Source organism: Sebastes umbrosus, chromosome 13 (genome assembly GCF_015220745.1).
Source record: "Sebastes umbrosus isolate fSebUmb1 chromosome 13, fSebUmb1.pri, whole genome shotgun sequence".
NCBI classification, from domain to species: domain Eukaryota; kingdom Metazoa; phylum Chordata; class Actinopteri; order Perciformes; family Sebastidae; genus Sebastes; species Sebastes umbrosus.
The window spans coordinates 969,313-990,811 of NC_051281.1; the positions used below are offsets into that span (position 1 = coordinate 969,313).

The 21,499-nt window shown below is 45.4% G+C and overlaps 1 protein-coding gene across 3 annotated transcripts in view; it reads right to left on the reverse strand.

Moving 5' to 3' along the window:
• Window positions 1-601: 601 nt before the first annotated feature.
• sema5ba (sema domain, seven thrombospondin repeats (type 1 and type 1-like), transmembrane domain (TM) and short cytoplasmic domain, (semaphorin) 5Ba) overlaps window positions 602-21,499 on the reverse strand; it is a 224,189-nt gene continuing 203,291 nt past the window's right edge. The window contains exons 18-24 of one of the 3 annotated variants that reach the window (XM_037790770.1): window positions 20,684-20,896; window positions 14,945-15,115; window positions 11,467-11,520; window positions 10,906-11,043; window positions 8,767-8,811; window positions 6,459-6,664; window positions 602-2,897 (exon numbers count right to left, since the gene is read on the reverse strand). In XM_037790770.1, coding sequence (XP_037646698.1) covers window positions 2,721-2,897; window positions 6,459-6,664; window positions 8,767-8,811; window positions 10,906-11,043; window positions 11,467-11,520; window positions 14,945-15,115; window positions 20,684-20,896 — 1,004 coding nt within the window. In that variant the 3' untranslated portion in view covers window positions 602-2,720. The remainder of the gene's footprint in view (window positions 2,898-6,458; window positions 6,665-8,766; window positions 8,812-10,905; window positions 11,044-11,466; window positions 11,521-14,944; window positions 15,116-20,683; window positions 20,897-21,499) is intronic. The other 2 variants (XM_037790771.1, XM_037790772.1) reach the window with 2 other exon arrangements.

Here is a 21,499-nt window from a genome sequence, read left to right on the forward strand (position 1 = left end):
TAAAAATTTTTCGACATACTATACCATGACTTTTTTTCATGGAAATCTTTCGACATGCTATACCATTACTTTTTTTTTCGTAAAAACTTTGACATACTATATTATGACTTTTTTTCATGACATTTTTCGACATTCTATAATACAACTTTTTTTTCGTAAATTTTTTCGACATACTATACTATTACTTTTTTTTAATGGAAATTTTCGATATACTACACTATGACTTTTTTTCGTGAAGATTTTGACGTACTTTACAATGACTTTTTCTGTGAAAATTTTAGACATACTATACGATGACTTTTTTTCGTAAAAAATTTGACATGCAATACTATGACTATTTTTCATGAACATTTTCGACATGCCATACTATGACTATTTTTATGAACATTTTCGAGATACTATACAATGATTTTTTCGTAAAAAAATTTGACATACTATACCATGACTTTTTTCATGAACATTTTCGAGATACTATACTGTGACTTTTAAAACAAAGTCACAGTATAGTACTTGGTCATGAAAAAAGACATAGTATAGTATGTCGAACGTCGCGAAAAAATGGCATAGTATAGAAAATTTTAAAAATATCACAAATCCCCCGTTGAGTTGGCATCAAGGTTTATTATCCTTTTATAATGTACAATATACAAAAATATAGGGTACCAAAAAATTCACAGTGTCTAAAAGGCAGTGATTACAGTCTACATGACAGGTCTAACAGTACACCTGGTAAGTTGCATAGAAGGGCACAGAGCCTCACATGGCAGGGGACGGGGCTCCACACCGACCAATCACATGACCGGCTTTCAGACGGCGCCGATAGAGGCGGAGTTTAGAGATCAAAACGACTTCATATTTTCAGTCTGTAATATTTGATACCGTCTCATATTATCAGAGTTATTATTCAGTCTCTGGGATGTGTGAGCAGCTGGTGGAGGTCACAAGCCACATTGTGGAGCTCCGTCCCCCAAACAAACCTCATGGTTGGTGTGTACTTAGCTGCTGCACTTTTTTTTAAACAACTATAAGGCTTTTTTTTTTTTTTTTTTTTTAAACAAACAGTGTTAGCTATACAATATACAGATAGATTTACACATCCTCCGCAGGGTCATTCATTAAACGGGCTGCAGAGGGCTCCTATATACAGATAGAGCTCTCGTCTTCGTGCATGTACAGTAGCTGAACTGAAAAGCATTGCTGGGTTAGCATTCATCGATCAGGCAATAATAATAATAATAATAAAATATAGCTGTGAAAATGCCCTTTATAAACCAAGCTTTGACTATAAATAGTGTACACGCGATGCTTTAACTTATGATTAACATCTCGTACATGAAATATAGAAAAAACAGTAGTGTGTCAGCGACAGAACGTGGAAAACAATGCACAAAATAATCCTCGTCGTATATATATAGTCATGTGTATGAAAGCATTTACATTGTACAAAATACAGCTATGCTCATTCAGGACACGCAGAGATAAAGAGTACACGTGTTTGCACGTACACAAACATCTACACTCACATGCACTCCGTTTGATCTTTCCAAGCATTTCGACGCCGACGTGTTTTGTTTCAGTCATTCTTTGTAAAAATCATTTTTATGTGAACATTTTGAAGATGCAACGGTTACCAAAACATCTGGAAAAATCAAGATTCAGTGAAGTGAAATTAGAGAATTAATCAGCTATTTAACAAAATATGTCCTCCTATGCTACAGCTCAGGTTTGAGAATAAAAGAAACATCTTAAAAAACAAAATAAGAACAAGTCTACTAGCTTATTCTACCATCATAGAAAAGAACCCCCCGATCCAGTTGTTTGTCAGCACACTGGCCATATGTGATATGACCACCGAGCTATTTAGCACTCAGTAGAATCAATATGAGAATCGATTGGAGAATCAATCAATTCACTTTTCACAAGTCTTTTATTGTTCTTGGAAAAAAATAAAAAGTGAAGAAATAGAAAGAAAAAGAAATGTGGCCTCTGCCCTCTATTGCATACAGGCACCCAAGGCATTCCCAAAGCTGTATGTACAGTTCACACCACGGCCCATAATCCACCTTGTTCTGACTTTCACGAGCGTCCACGAAAGGCGTCCAACTCAGGCGTCCAACTCAGGCGGATGTTTTAGTGTTGTGACTCTTTCCTGCCACGTGACGGAGGGCGTGCATCCGCCCCCCCGACAACCATTATATCATCATCGACTTCACTGAGTTTCCTCCTTTGTTGTCGTTCTCTCGCTCGGCGCCAAGGACATCACGATACGCGGCGTTTGTTCTCAGTAACTGCTTCTGTTGTCGAGGGACTCGCAAGTTCATTCCAAGCTGAAGATGTTAGTAACGGAGAGGAGGTGTGAAGCGGTGATCCAGATCCAGAGAAATGCTAAGTTTTGTTTGACTCGGTGTTCTGCTAGATCCACACATGAAGCTCTGAGTTGACACGGCTAAATCCAGTCAGGCCCCCTTACGATAACACCCTGCCCCCCCAGCTGGTTGCATAAGTCCCCGTCTGCACCAGGACCTGGGCCTCGCCGTCGCCATCCAAACCCAACATCTGATGGAAAGTTCCAGAAATGCCCTCAAAACGCCACCATGCGGAAGAGACGAGGAGGAGAGGGGGCGATGATGAACAGAGGCCGAGCTCTGAAGAACAGTTCATGTGGGTTCGGTTATGTCACGGGGGTGGCGTCCGTCGGAGGCGGCAGGGGGGGGCGTGTCTCAGCTGTTGTTGTTCTGGTTGTAGGTCCTGCATGGCGAGGGGGAGGAGTTGGGCTGGTAGTCGTACTTGCCGAGCGCCGCGGGGTAGTAGGTGGTGGTGTAGACGTTGGTCTGCTGCAGCGGCGTCGGGTAGAAGTTGGAGCGTTCGTCTGGCAGCAGGTTGTTCTTGTTGAGCGTCTGGAAGGAAAACGGCAGAGAAACAGAAGCGTTAAAGGTTTCAGTCACAACTCAGAGAGTCATATGTTTGATCAGTTATGTCATATTAATAAGGCTGTTAAAGTTAACATGATCTTTAGGTTGTAGCGGCTCAGTTTTAAAGCTAGAGTGAAGATCCTGGTATCATAGTAAACTATAAAACCTGATGAATCCATCGATACCAACCATGTCAGACTAGCTGGTCATGAAGGAGGTTAAATAACGCTCCACACTTGCACTACATTTTGGTGATGATAAAACTGACATGGCCATTTTCAAAGGGGTCCCTTGACCTCTGACCTCCAGATCAGTGGATGTAAATGGGTTCTATGGGTACCCACGAGTCTCCCCTTTACAGACATGCCCACTTTATGATAATCACATGCAGTTTGGGGCAAGTCATAGTCAAGTCAGCACACTGACACACTGACAGCTGTTGTTGCCTGTTGGGCTGCAGTTTGCCATGTTATGATGTGAGCATATTGTTTTATGCTAAATGCAGTACCTGTGAGGGTTTTACAATAATAAATATATACATACATTTTGCTTTAAGCAGCATATTTGTCCACTCCCATGATGATAAGAGGATTAAATACTGGACTAATCTCTCTTTTTCTGTAACTATGGATAATCATGTGATGAATCAAGATTAAATATTTGAATGTATTGACAGCTCTAATATTAAATATATTTGATATTGAGATCTACGGTGATACTTTAAACTTCTCTCTACTTGTCAGGTGAGTTCCTGGATGTTGTGATTACGTGGCCGTAAAACTGGATCTAAACTCCAAAGAGGAATAAATCTGGACCAAGAGGTTAATTTCCTTCTAAATGTTTTCTTTTAGTAAATTATTTTATAAAACCATTCATCCAAGAGCTCACCAGAAAACATTAAACAGTCTCCCATATCTTCGGCGGTGGTTAGGTTTAGGAAAAGGTTGTGGTTTGGGTTAAAACATGTATGTTTGTTACGTTATGTTGAGTAACGTAAAATGAGTATTAAATACTTGACTAATCTCCCTTTATGGTTCATTTGGAACAAACAAACAAAATTGCGATTAATCGCGATTAACTATGGATAATCGTTATTGACGATTGACAGTCCTAATTTTTATTTTATTTTTGACTTTTTAATTTAATTGTAGTTTAGTGTTCAGAGTGCGTTTGCTAGATTTAGTTTAGTTTCAGTTCTTCAGAAGGTTTAGTTTTTATATAATTAGTTTTAGTTTGTTTCTGTTAGGTCCAGCTGTAACGTCTCATGTAGCTACATATACATACTAAATACCTGGTTGGAGAACTGTGTAGGAATGTTTAATCTTCGCGCTACTTTAGTGTCCGATGTGAAGAAATTGCGCCGTCTCCTGTAACGTCAAGTCCGTAGTTCAAAGTCACGACAGTTGACACAAGTTCACGCTGTCTCCTTTTTTCAGTAGTGATGTATTATAACTAAAAAACTTTAGATAGTTTACTGAAATTAATTTATGTTCATTTTTATTTAATTTTTTGTTAGTTTATTTATTTAATTTTTTAAAATGTTCAATATTTGTATATATTGTTTCAGTTTAGTTTTAGTTTTTCTTAAAATAGAGTTTCAGTTTATAAAAAATAAAGATAAAGACGTGTCTCAGTGTGGACGCCCCGTAAAGATAAAGACGTGTCTCAGTGTGGACGCCCCGTAAAGATAAAGACGTGTCTCAGTGTGGACGCCCCGTAAAGATAAAGACGTGTCTCAGTGTGGACGCTCCGTTCTGTGTTTTATGTAAGAGGTGAAATCATATCAGGTGAATAAACCCCTCCGCTCGCCTCAAGGTTAGGACTTTATGACTCGTGTGCTGTGAGTGTATTCATAACCAAAGCAGAGCAATTTAACAAATTTAATTTAGTTCATGTGGAGCATACTCAACACGCTAATATATGAGACGGGTGGGGGGGGCTCTCTGAAATAACAACAGAACTAAACCCACCTTTTATTCTAATGTAATAACTCAGTCTGGTGTAGAAGGTAGAAGAAGAACAGAAGGTGGAGGACCTTCCAGAGGGGGGGGGGCATTAGACTAATGTGATCCATGTGAACAGCTCTGGGGAGCGAGGCACGACCGTAATCAGATTAGAGTCGCTGAAACACACAACGCCGGGCCGGCCATCATAAACCGGCCTGGAGGAGGAGGGAGGGGGGGGGCGTCGAGCCTCTGGTCATTAGAGCTAATGAGTTCAGGCTCTCAGCGGCGAGGTGGCTGTCAGCGCCGCGTCCACACAGCAACAACAATAATAATAATAATAATAATAATAATAATAATAATAATAATAATAATAACCGCCAGGACAACAAGTGTCAGGAGGATCAAACACAGAGATGTGTCGTCATGGCTACGTGTTCCCGCCACGCTTTGGTAGAATCTGAGATACGGGACGGTTGAGATGAATCTCTGCTGGAGCACGTTAGTCTTCAGTCAGATAGACAGAATTCCTTCATTTGTTAACACGAGGCTTTTATTCTGAAATATGTGCCGGACAGTGATGTGGAACAAGCAGTGGCTTAGAAAGCATCATAAATGAATAAAGTACGGAGTTTTAATTGTGGATTATTACTATTATTTACTAATTACCACACGTTTCTGAACCTTTCTCTGTCTAAAATAAATATAAATTATATTTATCATGAAGTTAAATGGCCATTAAAAGGCAAACTCTATGCAGAAAGAAAGGGCTGACAGCAGCAGCAGAAACACAGCCAACACGCAGCCGACACGCAGCCAACACGCAGCCAACACGCGTCTAGTGTGAACACCAGACTCCTGCATCACGCAGCCAACACGCGACGCAGACGCCACTCGCTCCTGATGCGGGTAGTGTGCCCATGTTTTAAGGTCAGACGGATGCTGTGTCTGATTTGAGAGGATGTCACTGAATATAACAGGATGAAATGAATCACCGAGCTGCTTCTGAGACGTGCTACATTATATTCTGGAGTAAAGAATGATTGTTTAACTCAGGTCATAAAGAGTTTAAATGAATTTATCTACAGCTTATTATCAGCAGCATGCTTTAACACACTCTACAGAGACAGAAAGATCCATGATGATCTCCCAGAGCTTCACTGACCAACAGTTAAAGGAGCAAAACAACAGAAGTTATGACAACAACACTGCTCTAAAAAGTAGTTTCTTGACTTTGTGTAAATGTGAAGGCGCAGTAGACGGATGGCGTTGGGAGGTGGAGGGCCGGCTAATGCGTTAGCGAGCTAATGGGGCCCATTAATAAGGACGAGGTCTGTGGGCAGGTAGGAGGCTTAAAGCCTTTAGGTTCAGTAGAAGAGCAGGGAGGAATAGAAATGAGCAGTAATTCATCTTCTGTGGTTAACGCTCTATTGAGATAAATGCATGAATAAAGGCTCTAAATAAAACATGAATCACGTTGTCCTTGAATCTACAACATTTACATTGTGTGTGTGTGTGTGTGTGTGTGTGTGTGTGTGCTTCTACTTGCATTACTTCTATCTACAGGATATTGAAATGAGCAGCGACTCCAGCGATCACGCACCTTGAACTCCATGGGGGTGTACTTCTCGTTCTTTGGCGTGGTGTTGCCCTTGTAGTTGAGGTGGTTGGGCGTGGTGGGGTGGATGACGGCGGACTCCTGCGACGGCTTGTGGAAACGTTGACAGTAGACGTAGATCAGGAAGGACAGCAGCCCGGCGCCGAGGAAACAGGAAACACCGGTGGCGATCAGGTGGATGGAGGTGAATGCTGGGAAATGAAGAAGATACGTGGCGGTGTTAGCGTACGTTATCACATCCCACACACCCCTAGCTTTATGTGCACGCACGTTTACCACAAGACTCATTCTGAATCAAACTAAAGGAATATGTCACCTTTGTGTCAGCAACCGTGAAAACAAAGTTATCTTGAATTCTTCAAGCTAACTCTGACTAGCTCCCGTCCTGCCGATTTCAACTCAGATCAGTTGTTCCCAACTTTTTACTAACCGATAACCGACTAGATTAGTGCGTCTCATGCAGCGGTGTTATGATTTTAGTGCCTTATGAGACGTCCAGCTGCAACAAAAAGCTGATGCACAAATCCATCATTTCTCACCAGCTGCAGTTAGCCCGACCGCGAGAGTTAGTAACCACACATGCAGCCACTTTCCCAGTAAAAAGTCTCCACTGCATCAGTTAGTTCAGCTGCCAGGTTGCCAGCTGTGTGTCAGCCTGGTGTAACGTTACTCCTTCAGCCCAGCGTAACGACAGACCGCGTGTGTGTGGCGGCGGTGAGTGTGGGGTTGTCAGTGGCGTTATAGCTGTGAACGTAACGTTTATTTGTCGGTTATTAAATGCTACAACTCCTCAAGACCTGAGCCAAGCTCCCGTATCTTGCCAGCCACCTGCTGATTAAGGTGAAGGTGGTTAGCCCCGAAGCTAGCAACACATCCGGCTCAGACTCTCTTAAGGCGGGCTGTTAAAGGGACTCTATGTAAGAATCAGAAATGTCTTGTTAACAGCTTCACCTGTGTCCGTTAAGTCAACTAAAGTCAGCGTCCTGTTGCTCGCGCTTGTGCTCGCTCTACATAGACATGAAGGAGCATCACTCAACACAGTGAGGAGACACACGTCAGCTAAAAGCACAATATCACTCTATATTTCAGCTGCTTGGCAGTAATGTTAGCTGACCAGACCAAGGTCTCTCCATGAATCAATGCTGATCCTAGTGTTGGCTTTTCCCGCCTCAGCCTCCCGACCGCGGCCGGAGGGAACAGTGGAGACGCCGGAGTTTTGGTCGGAGACGATAACGTTTCTCTCTGTGGAGCCCCGTCACTTCACAAGACACGGGAAACCTCTGTTGGTCTGGAGGAGCTGCAGCAGTTATTTCTGCACAAACGTCCACTGAACATTCACTAGATATTCTCAGAGCTAAACTAACTCTTCTGCAGTGTGAAGTGAGCAGCATGCACGTGAGAGGTGGAGAGAGAACGAGCGCGGTGTGTGAGTGAAGGCAGGCAGAGGAGCAGAGGAGCAGAGGAGCAGAGACTCCGGTCCTGGAGACCAAAGCTACGGTCTCCCCCGCGTCCTCCGACCGGCCAACACTGTTTAACAGCTTCACCAGATACAACCAAGAGGTTTTGGTGCTTCACTGGAGTTTGAGTCTGAACAGCGGAGACACACGAGCGACCATGAGACACCGACAAGCAATGATTTATACCTGGAAGAAGTTACAAACAGAACCTTTAAAGTGGACCAGCTGTTCTACTTTAAGTGACGAGCTGCTCCTCGGAGTTTTGCTCAGCTTTTTATTTAACCGATAGCATTAATCGGTAAATGTTATTAATATCCGTTAACATCTTTATTCACATATTTAGCATTATCAGGGATAAAATAAAGTGCTTCCTCTAGACGCGTCGATAGTTCACTGCATCCCAAACACATTTTCTATTGTCTCCAGGACGACGGGATGCCGTTAGTCTCGAGCCCTGACGCTACTGTAGAGAAATGGTCTTCGGCTCGGTACCGAAGCATCGGTTCTCGTGACATCCCTAAAGTCTTCATCTCTTTTTGTCCACAGTTATTTGATCAGTTGTGGTCTCTTGTGTGTTGATGTCTGTCTTCTGAGGGACGTGAAAAGACTCTTTGGTTTTGTTCTTCCTATCAGTCAGTTTGTTGTCTCAATAGCTGGACAACTTGTGTCCTGTTCCATCACAGCGTACATAATGTTACTTCTTCCTCTTCTGACAGACTATGGAAATGCACATCTAATGCATGAAAACACACATCAGGGACAGACGTACAGTACGGGGGGGGGGAACAGGAACATGCACACAGGAACAAAGTGAAGGCAGCTGCTCGTCCACTTACCTCCACAGTGTTGGTCCTTATCAAAACCAGATGCAGGGAGGATGACTGCAGAGAGGAAAGGAACACAACGTCAGACACTAACATGCATGCACACACACACACACACACACACTGTAACAACAGGGGAGTTGAAACATGCAGAAAAACAGTGAATGAGGATTGATGATTGAAATGTCGCTTTTTAACACTCAGAACTTTGGGTAGTGAGAAAGCCGCTCTGCTCCCTCAGACTGAACCTCTCTAGCTGCTTTTAGAGACACATAACTTACAGCTACAGTCCAATCATTTACAGCTACACCGCGTCCCGTCCCCCACAAATCCTCCAGGACAGAGGAGGGCTGATGTGTGAGCTGTTTTAATTGCACCGCCACATCTCCCCTGATTAATTTTTTGCCCTAATTCCTCAGCTTCCTCACAGTGTGACCTTAACAAATCCGTCCATCGCCTCATTGAAATTTGCAATAAAATTAGATGTGATTTGGTGTTGTGACAACCCATTAATATTAATCTCCGTCGTCTGGACTCGTTAGGGATTCTGAGCGTGGCGAGGCGTCTGCCGGCGGGCCATGAAAGATCATTTCAGAGGGGAAACTTTGTGAGAGCGTCAGCAGCATAACAAGGTGCACCGGGGGGCCGCCGGGGTCAACCGCTAACCTGTTGGATTCACGTGGACTTAATTATGGTTAATTAACAGAAGCAGATTGCTTTAGAGCACAAAGAGGACGCCGGCTACACACACAGGATGGATGAAGATGATGAAGATGATGAGGATGATGACAAACAGTGTCCTAAAATCACAAACTGCTGCTTTCAAATGAGGCTGCCAACCAAGACGTGTCCTTCAGGAGGACTAAAGGATCGATGTTCTGACCTCACAGAGACCAAAACCAACACTGTGTTTGGATAAACCTGGACAACCACAAGATAATCACATGTATTTTATATGTTTACTTCTTGTTTGACATCTTTGCACAGTTAAAACATCTCAATAACATCCCTCCAGGATTTCGTGGCTTTTTCTGGGATTGTTGAGCCCTGATGTCTGATTTAGAGACAGCTTTTCTAAAAGCATTGCAATGCATGTTGCGATGTTTTTAGGTGTTTTTTTTTGCAATTAAATTGCAGAAGTGAAAAATGCAAAAATAGTTATATATAAAATATATCAGGGTTGTACGAAAATATCGATCAGCTTGAGTATCGTATTATTATGTTGTGCGATACTGCATCGATTCTCAAAAACACTATTTTGAATTAATAGTTTAGATGCAAAGACTCGCGGCTCATTCTGTGTTGTATTTAAACCCCCGACCGCTAGATAGCGGTCCAACGTAACAACGTAGGCTGAGACAGGAAGTAGCGGTGCGCCGCCAACGTTAGTATTAGCAAACCTGGCTGACTACTTTCCACCAATCCGAAGGAGTGAGACCGGTTCCCGCGGCGTACAGAGCTGAAGTATGGGTTAATTTTGGCTTCCACAATAATAAAAGAAGGCACTAAGGAGATGGACAAGAGTCTCGCCGTTTGTTTCTGATGTAACGTTAGAGCTAACGGCTAACGTTAAACGAGTGGATCCCTCTCAACTCACTCTGGAACAACGATGTCACAGGAAGTTACCACCGACCTCAACGCGTACAAACTAAATAACACCGCCAACCATTTATTTCATTTGCAAAGATATGCGTCCTCTCAGCGCTGTAGAGAACGAAGGCTTCCGTAAGATGGTGAAAACAACGGAGGGTTTGGTGGAACGAGGATTAGTTTTGAGGGAGACTTGCATTTTGTACTTTTTTGAGATCATATTCCACCGATGCAACGAGCCCTTCACAAGATTCAATCTGTAACCCCTTTTGAAAAAGCGAACAGGTCTAGAACGTCACATCATGTCCTCTGCTTTCCACGTCAAGAGATACAAACTTAGATGTTTCTATTTGCATCATACAATTTTAAAAAACGAAATGAAAGTGAGCAGCGTGGAGTGTATTCTGGGATATTCAAGACTGCAAAAGGAAACAGGTTGTCTCCTCAAAGTTCTGGCAAAAGGACGCAGCACTGGAGGAGCCTTTGAACGGCCAACCTGGAACTGTTAAGACGAGTGTGAAGGAGGCTGAAGGCTCAGGTACAGCCAGCTGACCGACTCACCGGGTATTTCGTTGCAGTCTCTGCGCTGGGTGCCGTTCCCGACACACGGCGTGCTGCCCTGAGCGCCGCACGCCCGACTCCTCATCTGCAAGCCTGAATCATCGCAGGCCGACCACAGCGACCACGCCATCCAGCCACCTGAACGCAGACCAAAAAAAAAATCAATCAATACAAAACACATCGAAACCCAGACGTCCTGGAAACCAGCGCGCCCACCCACGGCGTCGCCGCTAACCGTCCCCCGCCAGCCAAACAGCACCGAAAACAGTGTTTGTGATGTAAACAGCATTGGAAGGAGTGAGCCCATGGAGAGTTTGTTTAGTGCATAGCGGAGATGTTTGTCTCCCGAGCCAAGCTTTAGAGCCGTTTCCCCGCAGCAGCCGACCGAGCGGTAAACAAAGAGGAAAGAGAAAACTCTGGGCTTTGAACCGTGCACTCGCTGCACTCTTTCACCCCGGGTTGAAAGCAAAGGGAGCAAACAGGCTGCAGCAGTGAAAGGCCGGCTTCGTATTCAGGCTGCTCTCGAGTGTGCAGCTTTGGCAGAGCGAAGGCCTCTTTTACCTTCCGTATCAGCCCGCCGCTCCGGCCGCACCATCTGCTCCCTCCTCGCCACATCTAGACACACAGAACACACCGACCACCTGAAACGTGCTTAATAACCGTGCACTGCTTTAATTGCTTCATTTATTCCCATTTATTTGTGTCACCTGGGCGACCTGCGTGATCGTACTGTTGAGTCGGAGGGAAGGGACGCCATCAGGCTCCTCGTTAGTATTCTGTCCCTGCAGTCCCTTCCTGCTGTCCTCCATTACTGCTGGAAACTTTAATCAAATGACCTGCGATGGGGAGGGGAGGGGGGGCATCAAATATCCCCGTGACTGACAGCCGGCTCGCCTCCAATTATCATGCAGAGAGAGGGACGGCGGCACCGGGAGGACCCCGCCGATAGATGACTGATGTTGTGCCTGTCAATAAAGGAACGGACGAGGAGACGGGTCGAGGATGGAGAGGTGGTCGATCGGGACGAACAGGAAAACATTAACCTTAGAGAGGAGGTTGATTAACATCTCGACTAAGAGAAGAGGGAAATGTTCCACAATGGATATATCTGCTTCATCTGAGTCTATGTGGAGGTGGAAGGAAGTTACCGCTTTTATTGTGGTAGACTGAGTAACGTGACGTCATATCCGTTCCGTATCCGTCAACCAAAACAAACCTCAGAGAGTCTAAACCGTTGGAGGGTCAGCGTGGATACGAGCTGCACCCTCCCATGTTAAATCCAGCGTGGTAAACACTACACATCCAGTAAAGGATGGAAACACTTTGGGTTTCACACATTGACAGGAAAAGCAGAGCTACACAGAGCAGAGCTAAAGCTGCATGCTAACTTCTAAAAAAGGCCAAAATGTGTCCGTTAATAAGGCTGAACAAAGCCGAAATATGGCCCAAAAAATTTCCTAAAAAAGGCAGAAATATGTCGGAATAAAAGTCCCAAAAACTTAGCAGGAAACGTTATGGTATGGTGGTATCGTTGCGGTGGAGCCAGCCGTCGCTCTCGTCTCCGTGGTCAAATGGGCCGACGCTAGTAGAGCACCCAGATACTGACATTTGTGTTCTCTGCATTGAAACGGCCCCGATGGAGCTGACCATGGATGGATAAAGAGAACGGAGCTGACGGGAGAGCTAGAGACCACCTTGGAGAAGTTAGAGGAAGTAGACACGTGGGACTACGTCAGCTTTTCAAAATAAGGCGTTAACAAAGGGAACTGTATTTACTAAATACATCTATGGAAATCAGATTGATGGATTATATTCACCAGAAGTATAAAACATTATAAATTAAAAAGAAAATCCCACTAATCTGTGAGGGAAATGTCTTTATTCTTTGATTTCTGGGTTGCTGGATAATCAATAATTCTTGCCAATAACTGATATATTTGACTTCAGGACGTCTCTGACTACATACATGCTGAAAATCAAACATTTTTACTGGATTCATTTAGAGATTTTACAAAGTAAAAGTCCCTAGAAGTGTATGATTCAACTTGTTCTCATGGTCTAGTGGTAAAAAAGTTTTGCAATCCATATGGAATGGACGCCTGAGTATCATGATGGTATTGAACCGGCGCCTGAGTATGGTGATGGTATTGAATCAGGAGATATTTGTACACACATGCAGACTATGAAACCCCCCAGATGATGAATATTTGGTCCAGTTTGTGTTTTATAGCTAAATGAATAATCGCGGGGACAAAGCGTTGAAGGCTGTTTGATATTAAACTGAATCCTTAATCTGAGTTGTTTCCTTCCTGGTGGATCAGCAGCAGATCTCTCATGCATATTTCAGTGTCCTTGTGGGAGCAGAGGGGAATAGAGCGGGAGACACAGAGGGCGTTGTTATACATCTCACATCTCATCATCATATGGAGGGAGACTTCAGGGGGAGAAGGCTAGACTAGTTTGATTTCAACAGAACTTTGAGTGATTTGCCTGAACTGACCTTTAAGAACATCTTCTCTCTCACCTCGATGACTTCATAGTTTTGTTTTTATTTATCTAGGATGTCTCTGAGATGCTTCTCGTCTCCCCAGCGGAGGTAAAATAAATCACATTAGTGGAGCTCACAGGAAATAATTCAACAGCAACGTGTCTTTCCTGAAAACATGTCGCTCTTCCAGCGGATCCTCCACAGAGCAGGAGTTTATTTAACTTTGTTTTCTCCAGCAGAAACAGTCCAGATGAGGATTACACCTCCAGCAACGTCTTACAGCTATTAAAAGGAAACTTCACCCACAAAATGACCATCTGTATATCAGTAATTCTCTGATGTCTCCACGGTGAACAGAGAATTAAATAGGAAGGCGAAACATCTTGATGAATTGAAGTAAATGACGGCGGTGTTTAACAACGAAACTACATCAAAACATCCGTTTACAAACCGGTGCAGTATAATTCAAGTCTCTTTTATCCAGTCGGATGATCACTACTTCCCAAATACGGAGGACGGAACCAAAACATAAATGAATAAGTGACAGCCCCTTCATTAGCATAATGAGGCAGAAATGCAAAAGGGAATAAATAGATCAAATGCATAAATAAAAACATAAATTTAAAAATAAATATAAAATAAGTGCAAAAATAAATAAATAAATAATTAAAAATGAATGCCAAAATAAATCAATTTAAAAATTAATAAAAATTAATAAATTAAAGGGGAATTAATACAAATATAAAGAAATAAATTAAAACAGAAATATACATTTATGTCACATTTTATCAATTAATTAATGGCTACATTTATTTTTAATATTATTTTTGCCATATTTAATGACTTATATATTTATTGATTATTTTTTTTATTTGGCAGGTTTCATCCTCCGTACCCGAACACATGCATCTTCACTAAAACTTCCCTATTTAAAAGACTTCCTCTTAAGCAGTCAGCGTTGTGGAGACGTGCTACTCATCCAGATGAGTCCAGAGTGTTTTATTTGACTTTAGTTGTATTAACTCATCAGGACTTTTCTCTGTTTCTTGATTCTCCGTTCACCGTGGAGGAATGAGAGAAAGTCTTCTTAGAGATTTAAAGGTAGAACTGATGGAGTAGGTGATGTAATCTCTAATCTACCCAACGAAGGAGAAACCCAATAGTTGAATATTGATGCTCTTTGGTATCAGCATCAAACATGCACTCTACATACACACAAGCATCCAAACTTCAGATGTGTCAGATATCCAGATGTTCTAGTAGAGGTCTTTGAAAGGTTTCCAGAGCGGTTGCCATGGCGCTCAGAGCTGCAGCAGCACGGCGGGGGGAAAGGACACGGTGGGAGGACGGCTTGTTGTCTCAGCAGGACTCTGTTTATCTTCCATATCTCTGACACCGGCTGGATTCATTAGAGCCAGATGAAAGAAGCAATTTAGAGACGCCGAAATGACACGGCGTGGGAGACGAGTGGCGTGATGAACGGACCCCCGGCGTTGGCGTTGGCGGTGGCGGCGTGACAGAGATAGATTTTGAATCTAAGTGTGAGCTTACCGTCGCAGGTGTGCGTGTTACACAGCGCCTCCTCGGTGTGCAGTCCGATGCAGATGTCGCCTCCGTTGGCAGCCGCCGGGCTGTTACAGGAGCGCGTGCGTTGGTAGTGACCGCCGCCGCAACCCACGGAGCACTGGGACCAGGACGACCAGCAGGACCACGCACCTTTAACTGGAACACACACAAACACACCATCACAGCCTTCGTTAATATAATAAAACATATATAGATATATCTATAAAGAGAGCGAGAGAGATTGGAATCTGCTACTAATTTACATCAAATCTTTTCTAAGTTAAGTTCACAGAGTTTTAAAGTGCAATTTGAAAAACGATTTAATGTAAATGTCAAACTTTACAATCATCATGTCGGAGCTATTTTATTAATTTCTTGGTGATGTATTGATTTAATCCTGCTCTTAATATGTTCTCTCTTTTGTTCTATCTTGTATTGCGGTGGAGCTCAGAGACCTCAGAGAGACTAAGATAACGGAGTTCCTATAAACAGTAAACACATTCTACATGTTGTCGTGATGTAAATGTGTATTTAGGGTTTTTATTCTCCTGATCTGATGAGATCCTGCTGTGTCTCTCCGTCTTACTGTTGCATTGATTCGGTCTTCCCATGAGGACGTTAATGTCTCTGATCTAATCAGAGGAGCGTGACTGACTAATTGACCGGGTGGTTGACTGGCGGATGTCCTTCTAACTAACGGAGAGAGGCGGCGTTGCCAGGTAACATCACATCTATTAGCTGAGTGGATTATTAGTGTGACACACAGTGAAGCAAGCTGGGACCACTTAACTCTGACCAGCTCTCACCGGCAGCCACCGCTAACCACCGCCAGCCACCGCCAGCCACCGCCAACCACCGTCAACCACCGCCACCCACCCCCAGCCACCGCCAGCCACCCCCAGCCACCGCTCGGCCTCACTAACCGGCTGTATTCACACCAGATCAGGAGAAACAGTGAACATTTTTCCATTCATTTTGAACGGGGGTAGTGCGTTTGAGCTGCGGTGGCTGCAGGGGGTGCTGAAAATAAACGTAGAAACTGAATCAACTTTTGGAGAAACGAAACCCGACGTCACGCTGCGATGTCCAATCACGTAACCAGCGAACCAGATCTGTACAACTCAGCCACGAGGGAAGAAAAGACGTTAACGGTGGCAGTTAATGTGCCTTTAAAGTGACTCGCCCAGACCGCTACACAACCAACGTCACAAACAACGTCTGAACTCGTATGAATGCAGCCTTACGCTTCGTCCACACTGGGAATGTCACGAGCGCGTGGTGGCTGGGTCGCAGAGTGGCGGCTGTGTCCCGTGGGGGCTGCGTCGCGGGGCGGCTCTGCCACGTGGCGGATGCGTCACGGGGCATGACGCCTCACTGTCTGACCGATGCTCCATTGCGTCTACTTAGTGCGACGCTGACTGTCCACATGTGTCACTGTCAACAAGCAGCTTCTGATTCTTCCATAGAGCCCCTTTAAGATGATGTCATGCTCTTTAGATGTCCCACCTGATGAGTTGACAGTTGACTTTGATAATACGTGGTAGAGTAATTGTTTTAAAATCATGTTAAATGAATACTTCTATGTTGTTTCTGTCGTCTGCAGGGACAGACGTTCCTCTGACGTCCTGCAGAGGAACTGGAGCTTCAGAACTTTCCTTACAGGACTGTTTTTAGGTCAGAAGTAGTTCTAATGAAACTGCCTCTTCTCTCTTCTCTCACTTCATTTCAATCTCCACAGCGATCTATATATTACCTCCGTCCTCCTCCTCTCTAATCTCCTCATCAATTACTATTTCTCTCTCATTCCCTCTTCTGTCTCCGGCCTTGTCCTTCTCACCGCCGGTTCTACCCGCTGAGACCGGCTGCACACGTGACTCTCATGGCAAGAAGGGCTTCCTGATTGGCTACATCCCAGCGGGACGTAACCGAGGCCGCCTTCCTTCGTTGCTAAGCTAAACGTTAAGATACCAACATTTAAATACACGACAGGAAACCAATCAGAGAGGGCTACATCGGGATAGCAGTCAGACCAGCAGTCTGTAGACAGACCAGCAGTCTGTAGTCAGCAGTCTGTAGTCAGACCAGCAGTCTGTAGACAGACCAGCAGTCTGTAGACAGACCAGCAGTCTGTAGACAGACCAGCAGTCTGTAGTCAGCAGTCTGTAGTCAGACCAGCAGTCTGTAGACAGACCAGCAGTCTGTAGTCAGCAGTCTGTAGTCAGACCAGCAGTCTGTAGACAGACCAGCAGTCTGTAGTCAGACCAGCAGTCTGTAGTCAGCAGTCTGTAGTCAGCAGTCTGTAGACAGACCAGCAGTCTGTAGTCAGACCAGCAGTCTGTAGTCAGACCAGCAGTCTGTAGACAGACCAGCAGTCTGTAGTCAGACCAGCAGTCTGTAGTCAGACCAGCAGTCTGTAGTCAGCAGTCTGTAGTCAGACCAGCAGTCTGTAGTCAGACCAGCAGTCTGTAGTCAGCAGTCTGTAGTCAGACCAGCAGTCTGTAGTCATCAGTCTGTAGTCAGACCAGCAGTCTGTAGTCAGTAGTCTGTAGTCAGAGCAGCAGTCTGTAGTCAGACCAGCAGTCTGTAGTCAGCAGTCTGTAGTCAGACCAGCAGTCTGTAGTCAGCAGTCTGTAGACAGACCAGCAGTCTGTAGTCAGACCAGCAGTCTGTAGTCAGACCAGCAGTCTGTAGACAGACCAGCAGTCTGTAGTCAGCAGTCTGTAGTCAGACCAGCAGTCTGTAGTCAGACCAGCAGTCTGTAGTCAGCAGTCTGTAGTCAGACCAGCAGTCTGTAGTCATCAGTCTGTAGTCAGACCAGCAGTCTGTAGTCAGTAGTCTGTAGTCAGAGCAGCAGTCTGTAGTCAGTAGTCTGTAGTCAGAGCAGCAGTCTGTAGTCAGCAGTCTGTAGTCAGTAGTCTGTAGTCAGCAGTCTGTAGTCAGACCAGCAGTCTGTAGTCAGTAGTCTGTAGTCAGAGCAGCAGTCTGTAGTCAGTAGTCTGTAGTCAGAGCAGCAGTCTGTAGTCAGTAGTCTGTAGTCAGTAGTCTGTAGTCAGAGCAGCAGTCTGTAGTCAGCAGTCTGTAGTCAGTAGTCTGTAGTCAGAGCAGCAGTCTGTAGTCAGTAGTCTGTAGTCAGAGCAGCAGTCTGTAGTCAGTAGTCTGTAGTCAGAGCAGCAGTCTGTAGTCATCAGTCTGTAGTCAGACCAGCAGTCTGTAGTCATCAGTCTGTAGTCAGACCAGCAGTCTGTAGTCATCAGTCTGTAGTCAGACCAGCAGTCTGTAGTCAGTAGTCTGTAGTCAGAGCAGCAGTCTGTAGTCAGTAGTCTGTAGTCAGAGCAGCAGTCTGTAGTCAGCAGTCTGTAGTCAGTAGTCTGTAGTCAGCAGTCTGTAGTCAGACCAGCAGTCTGTAGTCAGTAGTCTGTAGTCAGAGCAGCAGTCTGTAGTCAGCAGTCTGTAGTCAGAGCAGCAGTCTGTAGTCAGTAGTCTGTAGTCAGTAGTCTGTAGTCAGAGCAGCAGTCTGTAGTCAGCAGTCTGTAGTCAGTAGTCTGTAGTCAGAGCAGCAGTCTGTAGTCAGTAGTCTGTAGTCAGAGCAGCAGTCTGTAGTCAGCAGTCTGTAGTCAGACCAGCAGTCTGTAGTCAGTAGTCTGTAGTCAGAGCAGCAGTCTGTAGTCAGTAGTCTGTAGTCAGAGCAGCAGTCTGTAGTCAGTAGTCTGTAGTCAGAGCAGCAGTCTGTAGTCAGCAGTCTGTAGTCAGAGCAGCAGTCTGTAGTCAGTAGTCTGTAGTCAGCAGTCTGTAGTCAGACCAGCAGTCTGTAGTCAGCAGTCTGTAGTCAGCAGTCTGTAGTCAGACCAGCAGTCTGTAGTCAGCAGTCTGTAGTCAGACCAGCAGTCTGTAGTCAGAGCAGCAGTCTGTAGTCAGACCAGCAGTCTGTAGTCAGAGCAGCAGTCTGTAGTCAGAGCAGCAGTCTGTAGTCAGAGCAGCAGTCTGTAGTCAGTCTGTAGTCTGTCTGTAGTCAGTCTGTAGTCTGTCTGTAGTCTGTCTGTAGTCAGTCTGTAGTCTGTCTGTAGTCAGTCTGTAGTCATCAGTCTGTAGTCAGAGCAGCAGTCTGTAGTCAGTCTGTAGTCATCAGTCAGCTGATTGTGGTCTGATGAGGAGTTTGATCACTTCATTCGGTCTCTCTGCTGCAGCTGCTGCTAACCGTTAGCTAATGAAGCTAATGATCCACGCAGCAGGACTTTACTACCACCATTGACCTTCCTCTCTCCATCCCTCTCTCTATCTCTCTCTCTATCTCTCTCTCTATCTCTCTCTCTCCATCCCTCTCTCTATCTCTCTCTCTATCTCTATCTCTCTCTCTATCTCTATCTCTCTCTCTCTCTCTATCTCTCTCTCTGTCTCTCTCTCTGTCTCTCTCTCCGTCTCTCTCTCTCCGTCTCTCTCTCTATCTCTCTATCTCTCTCTCTGTCTCTCTCTCTCTCTCCCTCTCTCTGTCTCTCTATCTATCTCCCTCTCTCTGTCTCTCTCTCTGTCTCTCTATCTATCTCCCTCTCTCTGTCTCTCTCTCCGTCTCTCTCTCCGTCTCTCTCTCTCTGTCTCTCTCTCTGTCTCTCTATCTATCTCCCTCTCTCTGTCTCTCTCTCCGTCTCTCTCTCCGTCTCTCTCTCTCTGTCTCTCTCTCCGTCTCTCTCTCCGTCTCTCTCTCCGTCTCTCTCTCCGTCTCTCTCTCCGTCTCTCTCTCTCCGTCTCTCTCTCCGTCTCTCAGTGTGCACGCATGGTCTTTATGAAGCCAGGACATACTGAAGAAGTTAGAGAAAGGGTCATTGATGAAGTCATCAGAGGCGTTGAGCTGAAGTTCAGCGACAGATCTGCTCTTAATAAAACAGGGTTTTTAATCTTTATATTTTAAAGCTTGTGATCTAAAAACGTGTTATTTGGTGATTTGTAACCCGATCTGTTGTCCATCAGATTTTAAACCTGCAGTGCAGAACAGGCTTAGACCTCGGGTATACTCTCCTCCAGGACGGTCGCACGGACACGAGCTGACGTGGAACTGTGATGAGGAAACGTTTGGATCTTTTATACTCCTCGCTGCAGACAGACATTCTCAAAGCTCCTCTAAGTTCTCCACGTCCTCCGCCCACCGTCATCGCTGTAGTTAGAAAGATTTGGATGTGCACGGACGGGTGAAAACCTGCCGCACGGAAACCCCGCGAAGGATCGCGTGTGATGGTGCGACCCTCGCGGATGCGTCAAGCATAATCACGCTTTAATCAGCGATGAACTTGTTGTGCTTAAATGTAACATTCATTTCTATGTAGAAGAGCTGCAGCTCTAACACACCAGCAGACTGACTGAACATGTTACAGTCTTTGTATTCTACAGATGTTCTGCCCCCAGATGTTAAATGTTTTCTGCTCTCAGAAAACCAGTGGACAGTAAACGAGGTCATCTCGTGTCGAGCTCAGAATATAATTCACATAATAGGAAGAGGAGGGACGGATGGAGAAAAGCACTTAACGTGTTGATAGTGGAGCTCCATTAAAGTCATTAAAGAGAAAATGAATTATGAAACTAGTGTTTCCTGTAAATGCTGCTCCTAGAATCTGGACCAAGATCGTTTTTAAAATGATGAGCATGAAGTGGTTCTGGTGGTTCTGTTGGTTCTAGTGGTTCTGGTGGTTCTGATGGTTCTGTTGGTTCTGGTGGTTCTGGTGGTTCTTCACTCACCGGGACACGCCTGGACGTTACAGTCCTGGTAGTCCACCGGCGACCCTCGGCAGGCGACAGGGGCGCTCTTCCCCTCCGGTCCGCCGCAGGTTCTCCGTCGGGTTCGGTAACCTTTGGCGCAGCTCTGCGAGCAGCTCGACCACGTCTCCCACGACGACCAGCCGGCGCCCGCCACCCTCACCACCGGCGTCTTCAAGAGCTCCTCGACGAGCGCTGCAGAGAGGAGAAGAAGAAGAAGAAGAAGGAACCGGGTCAGATTAAAGTCCCGGAGGAGGAGGAGAGGAGGAGAGGAGAGGAGGAGGAGAGGAGAGGAGGAGGAGGAGGAGAAGAGAGGAGAGGAAGAGAGGAGGAGGAGAGGAGGAGAGGAGAGGAGGATGAGAGGAGAGGAGGAGAGGAGGATCAGAGGAGAGGAGAGGAGAGGAGAGGAGGATGAGAGGAGAGGAGGAGAGGAGAGGAGGATGAGAGGAGAGGAGGAAGAGGAGGAGAGGAGGAGGAGGAGGAGAGGAGAGGAGAGGAGAAGGAGGAGAGGAGGAAGAGGAGGAGAGGAGGAGGAGGAGAGGAGAGGGAGGAGGAGGAGAGGAGAGGAGGAGGAGGAGAGGAGGAGGAGGAGGAGGACAGGAGGAGGAGAGGAGGAGAGGAGGAGGAGGAGGAGGAGGAGGACAGGAGGAGGAGAGGAGGAGAGGAGAGGAGGAGGAGGAGAAGAGAGGAGAGGAAGAGAGGAGGAGGAGAGGAGGAGAGGAGAGGAGGATGAGAGGAGAGGAGAGGAGAGGAGGATGAGAGGAGAGGAGGAGAGGAGAGGAGAGGAGGATGAGAGGA